The following is an 18,114-nucleotide window of genomic DNA, read 5'->3' on the forward strand; positions in this document are numbered from 1 at the left end:
GAAGGCATCCTTGCCTTGTCTTCATCTTAAGGAAAAGGATTTCAGTCTTTCACCATTGAGTATGATGTTTGCTGTGGTTTTTTCACGACATTTAGAATGTTGAACACTTTTTTCTATTTTTAGTTTGTTGGGCGTTTTTATAATATAAGAATGTTGAACTTTGTCCAGTGCTTTCTTTGCATCAGTTGAGATGATTATGTGATGCTTTTCTTTGTTAATTTAATGTGATATATTACAAGGATCAATTTTCATATGTTGAACCATTCTTGCATTCAGGAATAAATCCCACTTGGTCATGGCATATGGTCCTTTTAACATACTGCTGAATTCAGCTTGCTAATATTTGTTAAAGATATTTGCATCAGTGTTCTTAAGAGATATTGGTCTGTAGTTTTCTTTTCTGTCAGTGTCTATATCTGTGCTTGTCATCAAGATAATGGTGACCTCATAAAAAGAGTTGGAAAGGGTTCCCTCCGCTTTAATTTTTGGAAAAGTTTGAAATAGATTGCTGTGAATTCTTCCTAAAGTGTTTGATAGAATTCCCCAATGGAGCATCAAGTCCAGGACTTTTCTTTATGGGGATATTTTCAATTACTGATTCAATATCTTTACTAGTTACAGATCTATTTGGAATTCCTGTTTCTTTGTGATTTGGTCTCAGTAGGTTTTGTGTTTCTAGGAATTTATCCATTTCATCTAGGTTACCCAATTTGTGGGTGTACAATTGTTCATAACACTCCCTTATAATCCTTTCATTTCTGTAGAATCACTATAATGTCCCCATTTTCATTTCTTATTTTAGTGGTTTGAGTCTCTCATCTCTTTTTCCCCTATTCCATTTAACTAAAAGTTTGTCAATGATGTTAATCTTTTCAAATAACTATTGTTTTATTGATTTTCTCTATTGTTTATCTCTGTTTTGCTTATCTCTGTTCTAATCATTATTTCTTTCCTTCTGCTAGCTCTGTTTAGTTTGTTCTTTTTCTAGTACCTTAAGTTGTAAAGTTAGGCTGTTGATTTGAGATCTTACTTGTTTTTTTAAGGTAAGCATTTATAGCTATAAATTTCCCCCATGGTACTGCTTTCATGTTTTAGGTTTTGATATGTTGTGTTTTTGTTTTCATTCATCTCTAAATATTTTATAATTTACATTGTTTTTTCTTCTTTGATCCACTGTTTAAGATTGTGTTAATTTCCATAAATTGGTAAATTTTCCAGTTTTTCTTGTTATTGACATCTAACTTCATCCTGCTCATTGAAAAAGATACCTTGTGTGACATATATCTTTTTAAATCTACTGAGACTTAATTTTTGTTCTAACATATATTTTATCCTAGGAAATGTCCCACATACACCTGAGAAGAATGTACATTCTGTTGTGGGATAGAGTGTTCTGTGTATATCTGTTAGATCTAGTTGGTTTACTGTGTTATTCAAGTCCTCTATTTCCTTACTTATCTTCTGTCTGCTAGCTCTATTCATATTGAGAGTGATATACAGAAGTCTCTGGCTATTGTTGTGGAATTGTCTATTTCTCCCATCAATTCTGGCAGTTTTTACTTTGTATATTTGATGGTGTGATATTAGGTACATAAATGTTTGTAATTGTTATATCTTTCAGCTATATTAAACCTTTGAATGTGTGTGTGTATATATTTTTATATATATATATCCTCTTTTTCTCTTACAACTTTTTTCCATTTAAAGTCTGTTTTATCTGATAGTAATATAACTGCCTCTGCTCTCTTTTAGTTACTGTTTGCATAAAATATCTATTTTCATCCTTTCACTTTCAACCAATTTGTATCATTGAATCTAAAAAGAATTTTTTCTAGACAGCATATAATTGGATCATGTTTTCTAAATCATTTTGCCCATCTCTGTCTTTTGATTGGAGAATTTAATCCACAGACATTTAATTCAATTACTGGAGGGGAGGGGCCAAAATGGCTGAATAGGAATAGCTCCAGTCTGCAGCTCCCAGCAAGAAAAACACAAAAAGTGGGTGATTTCTGCATTTCCAACTGAGGTACCCAGTTCATCTCATTGGGACTGACTAGGTGGATGGCATGACACAGAGAGAGCAAGGGAAAGCAAGGTGGGGTGATGGTTCACCTGGGAGGTACACAGGACAAAGGGACCACCCTCCTCCAGCCAAGGGAGGTGGTGAAGGACTGTTACCCACCCAGGGTACTATGCTTTTCCCATGGATTTTTGTAGTCCAAGAATCAAGAGATCCCCTCATGGCCCTACACCATCAGGGCCTTGGGTCTCAAGCACAAAACTGGGCAGACCCACCACAGCTGCTCCCATTGGAGGCTGTTTGGGCAGGTACTGAGCTGCAGGAGTTTTTACCTACTCCAATGGCATGTGGAACTCCAGTGAGGCAGGAGAACCATCCACTCCCATGAAAATGGGACTGAAACCAGAGAGCCAAATAGCCTCACTCAGCAGGTCCTGCTCCCAAGGAACCCTGCAAGCTAAGATCCACTGGCTTGAAATCCCTGCTGGCCAGTACAGCAGCCTAGAGTATGCCTTAGATGACTGAGTTCCTGCGGGAAGGGGTGGCTGCCATTACTGTAGTTCTACTTGGTGGTTTTCCCCTGTCAGTGCTAAGGAAACTGGGAGGTTTGGACTGGGCAGTACTCCCCTAGCACAGCACAGCAGCAATGGCAGATCATGGCCAGACTGCTTCTTTAGGTGGAAACTGGATCCATCCCTCCTCACCAGGCAGGGCCTCCCTGCAGGAATTCCAGCAACTCCAGCTAGGGGTTTACAGACAGAACTGTCATCTCCCTGGAACAGAGCACCTGGGGAAGTGGCAGCCATGGCCTCAGGTTCAGCAGACTTAATCTTTCCTACCTGCTAGCTCTGAAGAGTCCAACTGATCTGGATGAGAGGGATTCTCCCAGCACAGTGCACCAGCTCTGCTAAGGGACAGTTAGATGGCTTCCTTAAGCAGGTCCCTGATCCCATGCTTCATGACTGGGTGACACTTCACAACAGCTGTTGCCAGACACCTCACACAGGAGAGTTCCAGCTGGCATCAGGTCAGTACCCCTCTGGGACGAAGCTTCCAGAGGAAGAAGCAGGCTGCCATCTTTGCTGTTCTGCAGCCTCCACTGGTAATATTCAGGCAAACAGGGTCTGGATTGGACTCCCAGCAAACTGTAGCAGACCTGCAGAAGAGAAACCTGACCGTTAGATGAAAAACAAACAAACAGAAAGTAACAACAACATCAACAAAAAAGACCCCACAAAGGCGGGGCATGGTGGCTCATGCCTGTAATCCCAGCACTTTGGGAGGCTGAGGTGGGTGGATCACGAGGTCAGGAGATCGAGACCATGCTGGCTAACACAGTGAAACCCCGTCTCTACTAAAAAATATAAAAAATTAGCCAGGCGTGGTGGCGGGCACCTGTAGTCCCAGCTACTCGGGAAGCTGAGGCAGAAGAATGGCATGAATCTGGGAGGCGGAGCTTGCAGCGAGCTGAGATCGCACCACTGCACTCCAGCCTGGGCGACAGAGCGAGACTCCATCTCAAAAAGAAAAGAAAAAAAAAAAGACCCCACAAAAACCCTATCCAATGGTCAACAGCCTCAAACGTCAAAGGGAGATAAATCCGCAAAGATGAGGAAAAAGCAATGCAAAAAGGCTGAATATTCCAAAAGCCAGAATGTCTCTTCTCCTCCAAATGATCGCAACACCTCTCCATCAAGGGCACAGAATGGGGCTGAAGTAGAGATGGATGAACTGATAGAAGTAGGATTCAGAAAGTGGGTACTAACAAGCTTCACTGAGCTAAAGGATTATCTTCTAAACCAACTCAAAGAAGCTAAGAACCATGATAAAAGATTACAGAAGCTGTTAACTAGAATAACCAATTTAGAGTGCAACATAAAGGACCTGACTGAACTTAAAAACACAGCACCAGAATTTCGTGATGCAAACACAAGTATCAATAGCCAAATTGACCAAGCAGAAGAGAGAATATCAGAGCTTGAAGACTACCTTGCTGAAACAAGGCAGGCAGACAAGATTAGAGAAAAAAGAATGAAAAGGAATCAATAAAACCTCTGAGAACTATGGAACGTGTAAAAGACAGAACCTATGACTGATTGGAGTACCTGAAAGAGACTGGGAGAATGGAACCAAGTTGGAAAATGCACTTTAGGATATCATCCAGGAGAACCTATGCAAACTACCAAGACAGGTCAACATTCAAATTCAGGAAATCCAGACAACCCCAATAAGATACTCCACAAGAAAATCTGCCCCAAGACAGATAATCTTCAGATTCTCCGAGGTCAAATAAATGAAGGAAAAAATGTTAAGGGCAGTCAGAGAGAAAGGCCAGGTCTCCTACAAAGGGAAGCCCATCAGACTCTCAGCGGACATCTCAGGAGAAACCCTACAAGCCAGAAGAGATTGGGAGCCACTATTCAATAGTCTTAAAGAAAATAATTTTCAGCCCAGAATTTCATATCCAGCCAAACTAAGCTTTATAAGTGAACAAGAAATAAAATCCTTTTCAAACAAACAAATGCTGAGGGATTTCATCACTACCAGAACTGCCTTGCAAGAGCTCCTGAAGGAAGTACTAAACATGGAAAGGAAAATCCGTTACCAGCCACTACAAAAACACTGAAGTACACAGACCAATGACACTATGAAGCAACTACATTAACAAGTCCACAAAATTAACCAGTCAGCATCATGATGACAGGATCAAATTCACGCATAACAATATTAACCTTGAATGTAAATGGGCTAAATGCCCCAATTAAAAGACACAGAGGGGCAAGCCGCATAAAAAGATAAAGGCATTAACTGACTCCTTAATAAATGTCATAAAGATTATAAAAGATTTCTGGAAGTTATATCTTATGGTCAAGATTAACATTTTATAGATGGTTTATAAAATTTTGAAAAACAAATTTAATTGACTTCATGCTGTTTTTATTAGGACTTATTATTTGGAAAATTAAGTATCGTTATTATGCTTCAAAAACTACAGTATACCTGTTGTTAGATTCCAGTCTTGCCTAATGTTCCTCAACTGTTATTATTTTCTACAGTTTGGACCAAATTCTAATTTTCTTGGCTGCAAGTCTTCCAAATAATGTTTTCAATTCTTTTCCTTCTTTTTCCCCCCATTTTTGCTAATTGGGAGTCACTGAAAACTAAGCTGTGCTTTCTTAAAGCCCTACAAACTGAAGCTAGACAACTTAAACTTCGGAAGAAAATAACAGCAACCTATTTACATATACAAGCCAATTTCATACCTGCCTACTAATGTATGGACTTCAGAGTAATGTATCCTATATCGATTTTCCAGGGTTTTCCTTTTGTTTGTTTTTCTCCCTTCCTCCCCCTATTTTCTCTTCATACAACATGAGACTTCACAACCTGCTAAAATGAGCTTTCCTAACAACTCAGGACCTACCCATCTAGGAATAAACCATCCTAGCCATGAGAGATCAGATGAAACCTGGGAACAGAGACTCAATTTCTTCTAAAACGCTTTCTCCAAAAGATTTTTCAAAAGAAAAGGGGGGAAGAATAAAAGGCAAATAAATCTTGGGGCCCCCAAATCACTAAGCTAAAGGGAAAAGTCAAGCTGGAAACTGCTCAGGGCAAACCTGCCTCCCATTCTACTCAAAGTCAACCCTCTGCTCACTGAGATAAATGCATATCTGATTGCCCCCTTTGGAGAGGCTAATCAGAAACTCAAATGAATGCAACTATTTGTCCCTTATCTACCTATGATCTGGAAGCCCCCATCTCTGCTTCCTGTTGTCCTGTCTTTTCGGACCGAACCAATATTCATCTTACATGTGTTGATTGATGTCTGATGTATAAAACCAAGCTGTGCTCTGACCACCTTGGGCACGTCTTCAGGACTTCCTGAGACTGTGTCATGGGCATGCGTCCTCAACCTTAGTAAAACAAACTTTCTAAATTAACTGAGGCCTGCCTGGTTTCACAGCTGGAATGAAGGTAAAGCAGCCCTCCCCAAATCCACTTCCTTATAGCAGGGGTTACGAAAGCCCACTTGGCCAGAGACTCCTAACCAGACCTGAGAGGCCAGGGAGCTCAATCTTCTGAGGTAAGATTTCCCACCTGAAACTGCTTAATAGTCACCTAATTGTATCTTATTTGGATTGGGGTCTCCTTGCAATGCTAAGGCTATAGTTATTTGAAATGGATTTGCAGATTGTACTTAAGGGTACTAAAGCAGTTCTTCTTGACTTCCCACTCAGATTACAGCTGTGGGATAGAGACTCAGAACTGGGAAGTGATTTATTTTAGAGTGCCATTCCTTGAGCAGGAGGAATGAATTAGACTCCATGCCCAGGGCACTTTTAGTGATATTTTAATCATCTGTATGATTTTGAGAATCGTCAGCATCAAAGGCACTGCACTAGGCAATTTGGATGTTCAAAACTTAAATCTAGGTGCAGTGGCACATTCTGTAGTCCCACCAACATTGGAGGCTGAGGCTAGAGGATCACTTGAGCCCAGGAGTTTGAGGCCAGCCTATCAACATAGCAAGACCCCATTTCTTTTTCTTTTTTTTTTTTTTTTCAGTTTCTTTTTTTTTTTAATTTTTTAATTTTTTTTTAATTTTTAAAATTTATTTATTATTATTATACTTTAAGTTGTAGGGTACATGTGCATAACGTGCAGGTTTGTTACATATGTATACTTGTGCCATGTTGCTGTGCTGCACCCATCAACTCGTCATTTACATCAGGTATAACTCCCAATGCAATCTCTCCCCCCTACTCCCTCCCCATGATAGGCCCCGGTGTGTGATGTTCCCCTTCCTGAGTCCGAGTGATCTCATTGTTCAGTTCCCACCTATGAGTGAGAACATGCGGTGTTTGGTTTTCTGTTCTTGTGATAGTTTGCTAAGAATGATGGTTTCCAGCTGCACCCATTTCTTCAAAAGAAAAAAAAAAAGTTAAATTTTTCCTTGCTACACAAACCTATGATCTATCAGAGAACATAACACATACACAAAATTGGCAAACATTCAGCATGGGGAGTGACAGTATAGAGGACAAATCATGTACCATGCTGTGGCTAAATAAGGAAAATGAGTGTAAGGTTCTTGTATCATTTCGAACCCCAAGAACGTGCCAACAGACAACACGAGACAAAACATGCTGTTTTAATGAGCGCCTGGGTGCAGGTGAGCTGAGGCCCAAAATGGCATCAGCCCCAAGTGAGGACGGGGCAAACGTTTTATAGCCTCCTGTAAACAGGAAGTGTCCTAGTCTGCTACCTTGTACCTGGATGGCCTCTTTCAGGATCTTCAGGGGTGCGTGTCTTCCAGCCTAGGGAGGTGTCTCCTAGCTGGGGTAGGTGTCCTCCAGCCACCTCTCTTCCTGCTTCTGCTATCTTGTTGACACACGCTGCTGACCCAAGTGGCCTTGCGCCTTGGGACTGGTCCTGAGAAGGGAGGAGTTATTCACCTCCTTAAGCCTTCAGGCCCCGGGAGAATCTTACAATGAGACCATCAGGGAGGACAGCCATGAGGGGTGGGCAGGTGCAGAGTAGTGTTGGCGTGGAGAGCCTTCCAGAAAACATGTGCAGTGGGCACCAGGTGAAAACAGGGTCACAGCTGGATCATATGGGCCTCAGGAGGAGGTTTAGATGGAGTTTTCCTATGAGAACTATGGCACTGCATAAGGTAGGCATGACTGAGTAGACTTTAGACTATTGACCTTTCCAAATTATTGCAAATCTGGGGCGTCCCATCAGTCCTCAAAGGCTTGTTAGGCTCCCTCGCTAGTGTATGCTCTTAGATATACCAGGAAAAATGAAGCTTAGAGGATACGATTTATATGGAGCAGAACAAATCAACTTTAACTCTCTCTTTGAAACTGCATGGGGATTATCAAAGTTTCCTTTGATATTAAATTCAAAAAACAGGAAGAAAGAGAAGAGCCCAGGAGTTCAAAGTTCTCATTCCTCTGGGGACATGCAATAAGATGTTTGGCATTGAATTTGGCTTCATTCCTACTTAATCAAAGCACTGAATCTACTTTTTTGTCTCTAGGTCCAGCATCCTTTGAAGCATGAGTTCCCACAAGAAGAAGCAACCCTTTACCTCACCCCCTCAGCTTCAACAGCAGCAGGTGAAACAACACAGCCAACCCCCCCCTCAGGAATCATTTGTTCCCATAACCAAGGAGCCAGGCTACCCAAAGTTTCCACAACCAGGAAACACCAAGATTCCAGAGCTAGGCTACACCAAGGTCCCTGAGCCAGGCTGCACCAAGGCCCTTGAGCCAATCTACACCAAGGTACCAGAGCCGCATCCTTCAACAGTCACTTCAGGCCCAGCTCAGCAGAAGACCAAGCAGAAGTAATGTGGTGCACAGACAAGCTCTTGAGAAGCCGACCACCAGATGCTGGACACCCTCCTCCCATCTGCTTCTGTTTCTTAATTGTCTGTAGACCTTGTAACCAATACATTGTCACCCCAAGTCATAGTTTCTCCCTTATTTGTATCCTAAAAACATGTACTATGAAGCTTTTGTTCGCACACTCTGAAGAATTCTCTAAGCCCCTGAGTTAAACAGAAAGTCTTAATGGTTTTTCTGGTCTTCAGCTGCTCAGGGTTCATCTGAAGATTTGAATGAAAAGAAGCGTATGTATCCCTCATTAAATCGCTTTTAATTGCAGTCTTGGCTGTGTGTGTCATTGACTGAATCTTCCTCCTTCCTTGTTTCCCCACTGTGAGTTAGGACCTACAGAGACAGAGGAGTTGGTGTAGAAGTCATCTATCTAAACCCAGTACTGTATGTTTCTATGTGTGTGTGGAGGTACACTTGGGGGTGTTACTGGAATGGCAATGGGCATTCTGTGATGGTGCATAGACATTGTCACTTTGGGAAGCCACAGGCTCTTCTCTTGCACTGAACTGAGTCATGCCTGGGTTCCATGGTGCCTGCTCCAGGCCACCTCTAATCCTTAGTATCCTTCCCACTAATTTCCTGTCTATTCCTAGAAAACTTAACCCCTACATATTTGAACTTGATATTCCATTTTTCTTTATTGATTTTACCTTCCAGATACCCCAACACATATAGACATACACATACAGACACTCACTAAAAGGCAGATTCACTTTAAATAGTTACACACTCACATAATCACTCACACAAGCTCTACTCTCATTGTCTCAGGCAATGTTACCTTTTGCTGGGTATCCGCCATGTACAGGGAGGCCTGAAGCTGGAGGAGCAAAAGGGAGTGGAGGATACACAGTGCCTCCCTTGCATAAGTTTGCAGTCTTGTCTAGAAGTTAGAATAAGGGAGGAGACCACCCCTCATATCATCTTATGCCCAATTTCTGCCTCCAAAGAAAGAAGAAGTAAAAACTAAAAGACAGAAATGAAATCCACAGGCAGACAGCCCAGCACCGCACCCTGGACCTGGTAGCTAAAGATCGACCCCTGACCTAATTGGTTCTGTTATCTATAGATTACAGACATTGTGTAGAAATGCACTGTGAAAATCCCTACTTTGTTTTGTTCCGATCTAATTACCAGTGCATGCAGCCCCCAGTCACGTACCCCCTGCTTGCTTAATCAATCACGACCCTCTCACACGCACCCCCTTAGAGTTGTGAGCCCTTAAGAGGGACAGGAATTGCTGGGCTCAGGGGACTCGGCTCGGAAGTCTTGCTGATGCCCCCGGCTGAATAAACCCCTTCCTTCTTTAACTCGGTGTCTGAGGAGTTTTGTCTGCAGCTCGTCCTGCTACAAGGACATTCATATCTTTCTCACACAAACAAATATGCACTATACAGTCTCTCTCTCTTTCTCTCCCCCATCTCTCTTTTTCTTTCTCTCCCTCAGAATAACCCACAGAAACAGATTTATTCAGTAATTCCAAATAAGATGTGGGTTTTAAGCAGGGATTAGGATTACACAATTTAGGTGAGGTGAACAACTGGCCACCAATTTAGGAAAGAGTAGGTAATTAAGGTATAAAACCTCAGGAGTGAAAGGAGACTTAAAGGGCACCTAGTAGAGTTGCTCCATTTCTTAAATAAATTGATACTCAAAAAGTTAATTAACGTAACCCTGAAATTATGTTTCTGCATCACCCTGGAGTATAATTCCTCAGACTCCCAGCTCCCAACTCTCTCCTGCAGTCTTGTCTTTTTTATTTCAGGGGTGACCAACAGGTTTGCAGGTCTGTGTTGAGTGGCTCTGGGATATTGTAGAATGGTCTCTAACAGCAGAAAGGATGGTAAAACTTCTGAAGGTCTACAGTAATCACCGGGGAACAAACCATTTCTTGACAGGTTACATGGTTCATAATATCAAAGAAGTGTGAAGCCAGTGACAGGTTACACCTGCATGATACACAGGTACTCCAAATAGGTTTTGCCAGACCTCAGAGATATTTGGAAATGATAAGAAAAAAATTGTCCAAGGAATCATTACAAGATGATGAGTAGTTGTCAAACTGGCAAGAGAGAATGATGTCACTTGGGCCTGTTAGGTATGCGCATGATGAGGTGGCTTCAAATTACTGCTGATTCTGTGATAGAAAGTCTAGAGATAATTTCAGGACCAATCACAATTAAGTAGGCTGATTCTGGGTGGGGAAGTGGACTCTATGATACACAGCTATTATGAATGTAAAGTCATGCACTTGCTTGTTCCCATTGTTTGGGACTGCTTTTTAAAAATACATATTTATTGTGGAAAATATATCTCACACATAAAAATTATGATTTAAAGCATTTTTATGTGGGTTTTTTTGGTATTCATTCCATTTACAATGCTATGTGTCTTTGTTAATATATATATGTGTATGCATGTGGGTTGATGGAAGATAAAAAAATCCCAATAATACAGCAAAATATAAACAGTGGTTAGTTATCTTTGGCTGTTTAATGTTAGTGTTCATTTTAATAGCTGTTTTTCACATCATGAATTATATAGTATTTTTTTTCCTTTTTTTTATTTTTTGAGATGGAGTCTCACTCTATCACCCAGTCTGGAGTGCAGTGGCTCAATCTCAGCTCACTGCAACCTCTGCCTCCCTTTCTTTCAGATAATCCTAAGTAACAAGAATAGTGTTCTTCTGGCAGTAGCCTTGCCAGTCAGCTCCTGTAATCTTACCTGCATATCCTGTTACATATTCTTCCTGGGGTCTAGAGACATAGTCTTTCAGTGTCCAGCACCTTTCACGTTTTCACAAAGCCCACCTCACCACTGTCCACAACTACACTGTCTCTCCTCAGTGTCTACCTCTTCAGTAACCACCTAGACAGTGTCTGCCAGAGTCTACTTTGAAGCCTCTTTCATCTGGTCAGCAGCAACACATTCCCCAAAGCAGTCTCAGAAGCTGGTAGTGGGGAAACATGACAAAGACAAATGGATCCTCCCTCTCATGACTCTCCATCAAATGTTCTTCAAAGCCTGAAATGATGAAGGCCTCTTCACCAAGCTTCAGTCTCTAATCTCCCTGGGATGAGGCTAAACAGAGAAGGGTTCTTTCCTGAATTTATTGTCATGCAGCATTCCAGGATAAGCGAGGAAAAGACAAGTCCCAGCCACATCAACCTTTCCAGAGTTTCCAAAAAAGGAACTTAAGTTCAACTTTCTTACAGTGAACTGCCCAACTTTCTGTGCTCTGTGCATTGATTTCCATCCTTATAATGATTGTGTTTATATATCTGCTTCCTGAATTATGTGCCTCTTTCATGATCGTCTTAACCTGATTCCTACAGTAAGTTGTGCCTGACACTAATGCCTCATGGGCAGGAAGTTTATTTGGGAATGCAATCCCAAGGAAGAGGAATAATGGACAAAGGGAAATACGAGAAGGAAGGAATGTTCCTTCAAGAAGGCATTACCATTTTGCACATCACAACAGCTGACAGTCAAGTCCATGGGACTTTTTTTTAATAGCAGCTCAGTAAATTTATTGACTTATTTTAGGACTGTAACAATATAATTGTTTTCATTTCAGTACTCAGTCATTTATAATTGCGAAGACATTGCCTTATAGGTCCTTGGATAATGGGAAAAGGGAGAGAAAGTGACTTTGTAACTTAATTGGCATATATGATGTCAGTTAATGATTATTGAACAATCCCTGTACCAGTTACTCTTGTAAACACTCTGCTGTTATTAACCTATTTAGTCCTCCCAGCAACACTGTGAGATAGCTACTACTATCTTCATTTTATGTACAAAGAAATTGAAACACAGGTTAGGGAAATAACTTGCCCAGAGTCACCAATAGCTCAGTTGGGACCAAAACTCAGTAAGTCTGGCTGCAGAGTTCATACTTGTAATCATTATTTTACAGTCACTTCTCAAACATAAAGTAGCTAATACAGGTGCTCTACTGATAGCTCAACAACGGTTAGTTCCTCCCAAACATGTACTTTCTTCCTGAAATATTTTATTATAATTACTACAAAGCTATTCAAAATTGAATGCTGAAACGAGTGTCTTACCTCTTTTTTTATTGGGTCATATAGTAGTTTCTTCCCCCTCCCCTTTCCCCCTCCCCCCTCCTCCCTTTTCCTCCTCCTCCTCATCTTCCTCTTCCTCCTCCTGCTTCTTCTTCTTCCTCCTCCTCCTCTTCTTCTTCTTCCTCCTCCTCTTCTTCTTCTTCTTCCTTCCAGAGGCACACATGCAGGCTTGTTCCATGGGTAAATAACATCTTGCTCAGGGTTGCTGTACAAATGATTTCCATCACCAAGTCATGAGCACAGTACCTGACAGGTAACCTTCCAACACATTCCCATCTTCCACCTCCCCCCAAGCACTCCTGAGTGTCTATTGTTCCAACCTTTGTGTCCATGTGTATTCAATGCTTCGCTCCCACTTATAAGTAAGAAAATGCAGTCTTTGGTTTATTCTTGCATTAGTTCACTCAGGATAATGGCCTTCAGCTTCATCTATATTGCACAAAGAATATATTTTAGCAAAGATGTGAAATCAATGAAGATGCTCAGCAACAGTGAACTGAATAAAGAAAATGTGATTCATATACAAACATCATGGAATACTATGCAACCATTAAAAAGTCCATGGATGGGACTTTCTGATGATCTTTAAGAAGTAGTCTCAGAACTTTCTGTCCTGGAGATGAAGGCAGGAAGTATTTATCCATTGTCTTCTTTCACTTTCCCTCACTATCATCATTTGTCAAATCTGTGCCCATATGTATTGACTACTCCACACTTCCCAGTGGTACACACACAAGCATTCCATGAGTGCCCTGCACTGCAGTATCATAGGAGCCCCAGAACAAGAAGAGAGAGGTATGCAGTATGGTCCGGCAGAGCAACTTTATCAGGTATCTTCTGCACAAAGCCCATCCAAGCCTACATGAAAAGAGTCATATGACTGTGTATGGATAAAAGGCAGGGCAGAGAGAATTTGCAGGGAGATCCATGAGGTGTCAATACAGTTAATCAGCAAGTCCAAGAAAGGTCAGTCTTTGATGTTAATAAAAACAGTGAGCAGTGTTCTTTCATCCTGAGGACAGACATAAAAGTCAGAGGACTATGGGGATACGTTAGTTGCAATCAGCAGCCATATGGCTTCCCAGTAAATCCATGGCTGATCCAGCACCACTGATGAGGAAACTGAGCTTTCTTGTATAGTGAAAAAAAAAAGCAGCTGGGGGGTCTTTACACCTAGCTATTCAATGTAATTTAGAAAAAACAGCAGAAGAGTAAAATGAGAAAGTTTAGAAGCTAGACTGAGAATAGCGCTGACTGAGGGAGAGGAGATATGTCAAGTGAGTGCATCAGGTCAACACCTAAAGAGCATCCTGAATGAAAGTTCCCCCAAGACATATGGGTCTAGGAAAGACATGGCAGGCAGGGACCCAGCCTCAGAGCTGAGGTTCAGGTCGGCCAGGTCCTGGCCCTGGTGGCATGGAGGACCGAGAAGCAGGAAGCAGGTTGCCTTGGGCCTGATAATCCCACCATATTGCAAACAAAGTGTGCTTATAATTCCCTTTGTAGGGTCTACAGGGAGCAGGTTTGAGGAGAGGCCTGTGTCCAAGTCTAGAAAAGAGCTCAGCTGATGCAAGGGGCATGGTGATGACAGTGGCCACAGATCAAAGTGAAGTGACTACTTAAACAAGGAGAGAGAGAAATAGATATGTGGATGTATTCGTCCATTTTCATGCTGCTGACAAAGACAAAACAGGGACTGGGCAATTTACAACAAAAAGAAGTTTAATGGACTTAGAGTTCCACATGGCTGGAGAGGCCTCACAATCATGACAGAAGGCAAGGAGAAGCACATCACATATTACATGGATGGCAGTAGGCAAAGAGAGAGCTTGTACAGAACTCCTCTTTTTCAAAACCATCAGCTATCTTGAGACTTATTCACTATCACGAGAACAGCACGGGAAAGACCTCCCCCCATGATTCAATTACCTCCCACCAGGTCCCTCCCACAACATGTGAGAATTCAAAATGAGAGCTGGGTGGGAACACAGCCAAATCATAGTGGGTAAAATGACAGAAACATCTCCTTCTTGCTAAGCTCTTACAGCTTTTCTCAGCTTACACCATAGGGCCTGCCGCAAGGAAGGATTTCCCCTATAAAAAATTTCCTGGTATTCTCAAAACAGCCTCTGGTGTCTCTTTGCAAATAATATCATCCATCCGTCTCGCCATCCTTCCATTCATTCATTCATTTATTCTATAATTGTCAATTCTCTGAGCAGCTACTACACAACAGGCATCATGTGAAAATGGAAGGTAGAACAGTGGCTAAGCAGAGGAACCTCTGGTGGTAGCTGGCTGGTCCTGGGCTGAAGTTCATGAGAGGTGACACAGCTGTGCAGCCAGCAGGTGCTCTACAAACATTTAGATGAATGAAAATAGTGAGGGAGTGACCATCCAACACCTGGATTTGAAGGATAGTTTGGGTTCTCCAAAAACCACACTAGCAACAGGTTGTATACTGCAGGTAGGCCTGGATTAGTGACCTAAATTTCATCTTATCTTGAGGAGAGTGAACTTTGATATAAGGGCTCAGGGAATCCCAGCTCCTTTGTTCCTTCCCATGTTGGCTGCAGAGAAGGAATTCCCCATGAAAACCAGGGTCTTCAGGGCCTGCTGTCACAATGGACAGAATAAACGGATGGACTAAAAGAGCCAAGTTGCTCCAGAGCTTCTGAATGTGACCATTCTTCCCAGAGTTTCACTGCTCAGAACTCTCCTTCATAGAAAGAGGTTAGCCTGCCCTTATGCTATTTACCCTGAGTTCCTCCTTGGAGAAAAGGCTTTTTAGAACCAAAAGAATCATTTTAGTTTCTCCTTTCCCCTGCCAGGCAAGAGTATACTGAGTGATGGATTAACAGAATATTACTACTTTTCACCTGGTCACCATGCCTTTGGCCTTCCAGAAGAACCAGAAATACCTATTGTTTATCTCTACATTCACTTCAAATATTAAACAGCCCTACAAGTGTCACCTGTGCTGAGGATTAGACTCTTGCAGAAGATAGGACTGTTTCTGGTTCCAGCAGCCCCAGAATGTCTTCCTTCTCCCTCTTTCAGCCCACACCACCCTCCCTGTAAACATTACACCTGGGAGCAAAGGGTACTCAGGGGGATAAAGCCCAGGTGACATCCTTGTCAGACAGCAAGTGCCACAGGTTTCATCACAAAAGTGAGTCAACCGGTGGATAAGGGAAGAGGGGTGAATCATGTCTGACAGGTAAGGAATATAGGCACAGCAGCCCAGATAGATCCTGTTTCCTTGAGGCAGGGCTTGCTCCCTGCATAAAAGAGCCAGTTGGCTGGGAACACTACGCCAGTTCCAAGGGATCAAACGGAGTATTCCTCTCTGCACACCAGGTCAGTCTCTTTACTTGGAACTCTTTAGCATCCATTCTATGTATTTAATTTTTATTAGAGTCTCCTTGGCCTTCTTGGTATTTCTTTTCCTCATTATTGAATTTGGTCATAGCCATGCAGACTGTTCAACTGAATTCTAACCTCTAGGAATATCTTCATTTTAAAAGCAATCATACTGTGGGCTTGAAGAGACTTTAGACATTATCAGTTCTTCTTCATTCACTCTTTCTGTGTCAGCAAGAAGGAGGTTGGTTTATTCAGGGATCCATAGTAAATTTGTCATAGAATAAGGACTAGAACCCAGGTCCACAGCACTTTCCCTGACATTATAATTCCTTCTTATTTATAATTTTAATACAGAGAATTTTATTCTTTCAACAAATACTTTTGTGAGAGCTTACTATATTTGGCAATTTGGTTGCAAAGAAATAATTTAAGCAGCAGAAAATGTACTCTATGATACTACAATTTAATCAGGAAATAAGAGCTAAAATGCAATGTATAATAGTAACATCAGTGCCAGGTGATTAGGGCAAGTTCTGTAATAGTTTGGGAATACAGAGATTTATGGAAGGTTTTCTCTAGAGAAGCCCCTAAAAGTCCCATATGAAGTGATTTGTGGTGTTTCGTTAGTGCTTGAATGAGCAGGAACAAAGAAAACATTTAAGACAGATGAGCACTTGAGCTAGGCCAGAGGTGGGATTGTGTAGTGTTCTAGAGAGGTCAGAGTTATATCATAGATGGTAAGCTATGATATTTATCAGAAATGAGTGGGTAGATTTAATTTATTAGGTTTTTTTTCAAATAGCCTCACATTTCCAATGATCCAGCGTTACGAGTCTCATATTCCTGCTAGAAGCCTGTTATTGTGCTGTGTAGGAAGAAAGAGAGCACCAGGAGAGGCCTTGCTCCAGTGGAGCAAGAGCAAATCATCTTTGAGTTCCTCTTCTTCCAAGGCTCAGAAATTAATCAAGTATTCTTTGTGGTCAAGAAGAGGGAAGAACATTTGCTTTTTAAGAGACTTGAAGTGGTATTCACCATGGCTTATTCCCTAGTTATTCTCTGTTGAAATCATCTGTTCTGTCTCTAGGACCAGCCACTGTTGAAGCATGAGTTCCCAGCAGCAGAAGCAGCCCTGCACCCCACCCCCTCAGCTTCAGCAGCAGCAGGTGAAACAGCCTTGCCAGCCTCCACCCCAGGAACCATGCATCCCCAAAACCAAGGAGCCCTGCCTCCCCAAGGTGCCTGAGCCCTGCCACCCCAAAGTGCCTGAACCCTGCCAGCCCAAGGTTCCAGAGCCCTGCCACCCCAAGGTGCCTGAGCCCTGCCCTTCAACGGTCACTCCAGCACCAGCCCAGCAGAAGACCAAGCAGAAGTAATGTGGTCCACAGCCATGCCCTTGAGGAGCCAGCCACCAGATGCTGAATCCCCTATCTCATTCTGCGTATGAGTCCCATTTGCCTTGCAATTAGCATTCTGCCTCCACCAAAAAAGAATGTGCTATGAAGCTTTATTTCCTATACACTCTGAGTCTCTGAATGAAGCTGAAGGTCTTAGTACCAGAGCTAGTTTTCAGCTGCTCAGAATTCATCTGAAGAGAGACTTAAGATCAAAGCAAATGATTCAGCTCCCTTATACCCCCATTAAATTCACTTTCAGTTCCACTTTTGACTGTGTGTCATTGACTCTACAACTTCATTCCTTTCCCTCATGAAGCAGGAGCTGTACAAAGAGATGGGTTGGTGAAAAAGGGCTTTGTCCAGAAGGCATCTGATACTCGCACTAGGAGGGTGAGGGGCTGCCCCCACAAGCATTCCTGGGCTGCCTATGGGAAGTTGTGCAATGCCACCTGGAGGCTGTTGCTTTGGGCATCCAGGGCTGGAGCAGGGCTCTCCTCTTGCAACTCGATGAGTCATGCCAGAGTTTAGTTAGCACCTGTCTAAGCTGACTCTGACTCACTAATCCTGAATGCCTTCCCTCCAAATCTGACTTTTAGACTGCTAACTTATCAGCCAATTGCTGTTTATTTCAAGTAATGTTTCTACATATGCTAACCCGCTCCTTCTCACTAATTTCTCTCTGATACCTACAACCTAGATTTCCAAAGACGCACAGACTCCGCTCTTTATCTCAATTAGTCATTTCTAGTCTCTGAGTGCCAACTCTGGACCAGAAACAGAATAAGGGAGATTTAAGGTGCTTGCCAGGGGCATTTGCAGTGCCCTGGAGGGATGTA

At 42.3% G+C, this 18,114-nt stretch overlaps 4 protein-coding genes across 30 annotated transcripts in view; 3 read left to right on the forward strand and 1 right to left on the reverse strand.

Annotated features, from left to right (window-relative positions):
* S100A1 (S100 calcium binding protein A1) overlaps positions 1-18,114 on the forward strand; it is a 1,186,348-nt gene that overhangs the window by 552,669 nt on the left and 615,565 nt on the right. The window lies entirely within an intron of this gene.
* Positions 1-18,114, reverse strand: part of S100A8 (S100 calcium binding protein A8) — a 675,486-nt gene that overhangs the window by 274,678 nt on the left and 382,694 nt on the right. The gene's annotated exons all lie outside the window — the stretch shown is intronic.
* LOC126935087 (small proline-rich protein 3-like) lies at positions 8,089-8,382 on the forward strand. The gene has a single exon (XM_050756259.1). It carries the CDS (start codon positions 8,089-8,091, stop codon positions 8,380-8,382), a length of 294 nt encoding a protein of 97 aa, XP_050612216.1.
* On the forward strand, positions 15,835-17,542 carry SPRR1B (small proline rich protein 1B). The gene is made up of 2 exons (XM_050756400.1): positions 15,835-15,878; positions 16,969-17,542. The coding sequence occupies exon 2, from the start codon at positions 16,988-16,990 to the stop codon at positions 17,255-17,257; it is 270 nt and encodes an 89-aa protein (XP_050612357.1). The 5' UTR covers positions 15,835-15,878; positions 16,969-16,987; the 3' UTR covers positions 17,258-17,542.

This window comes from Macaca thibetana, chromosome 1, assembly GCF_024542745.1.
Source record: "Macaca thibetana thibetana isolate TM-01 chromosome 1, ASM2454274v1, whole genome shotgun sequence".
NCBI classification, from domain to species: Eukaryota; Metazoa; Chordata; class Mammalia; order Primates; family Cercopithecidae; genus Macaca; species Macaca thibetana.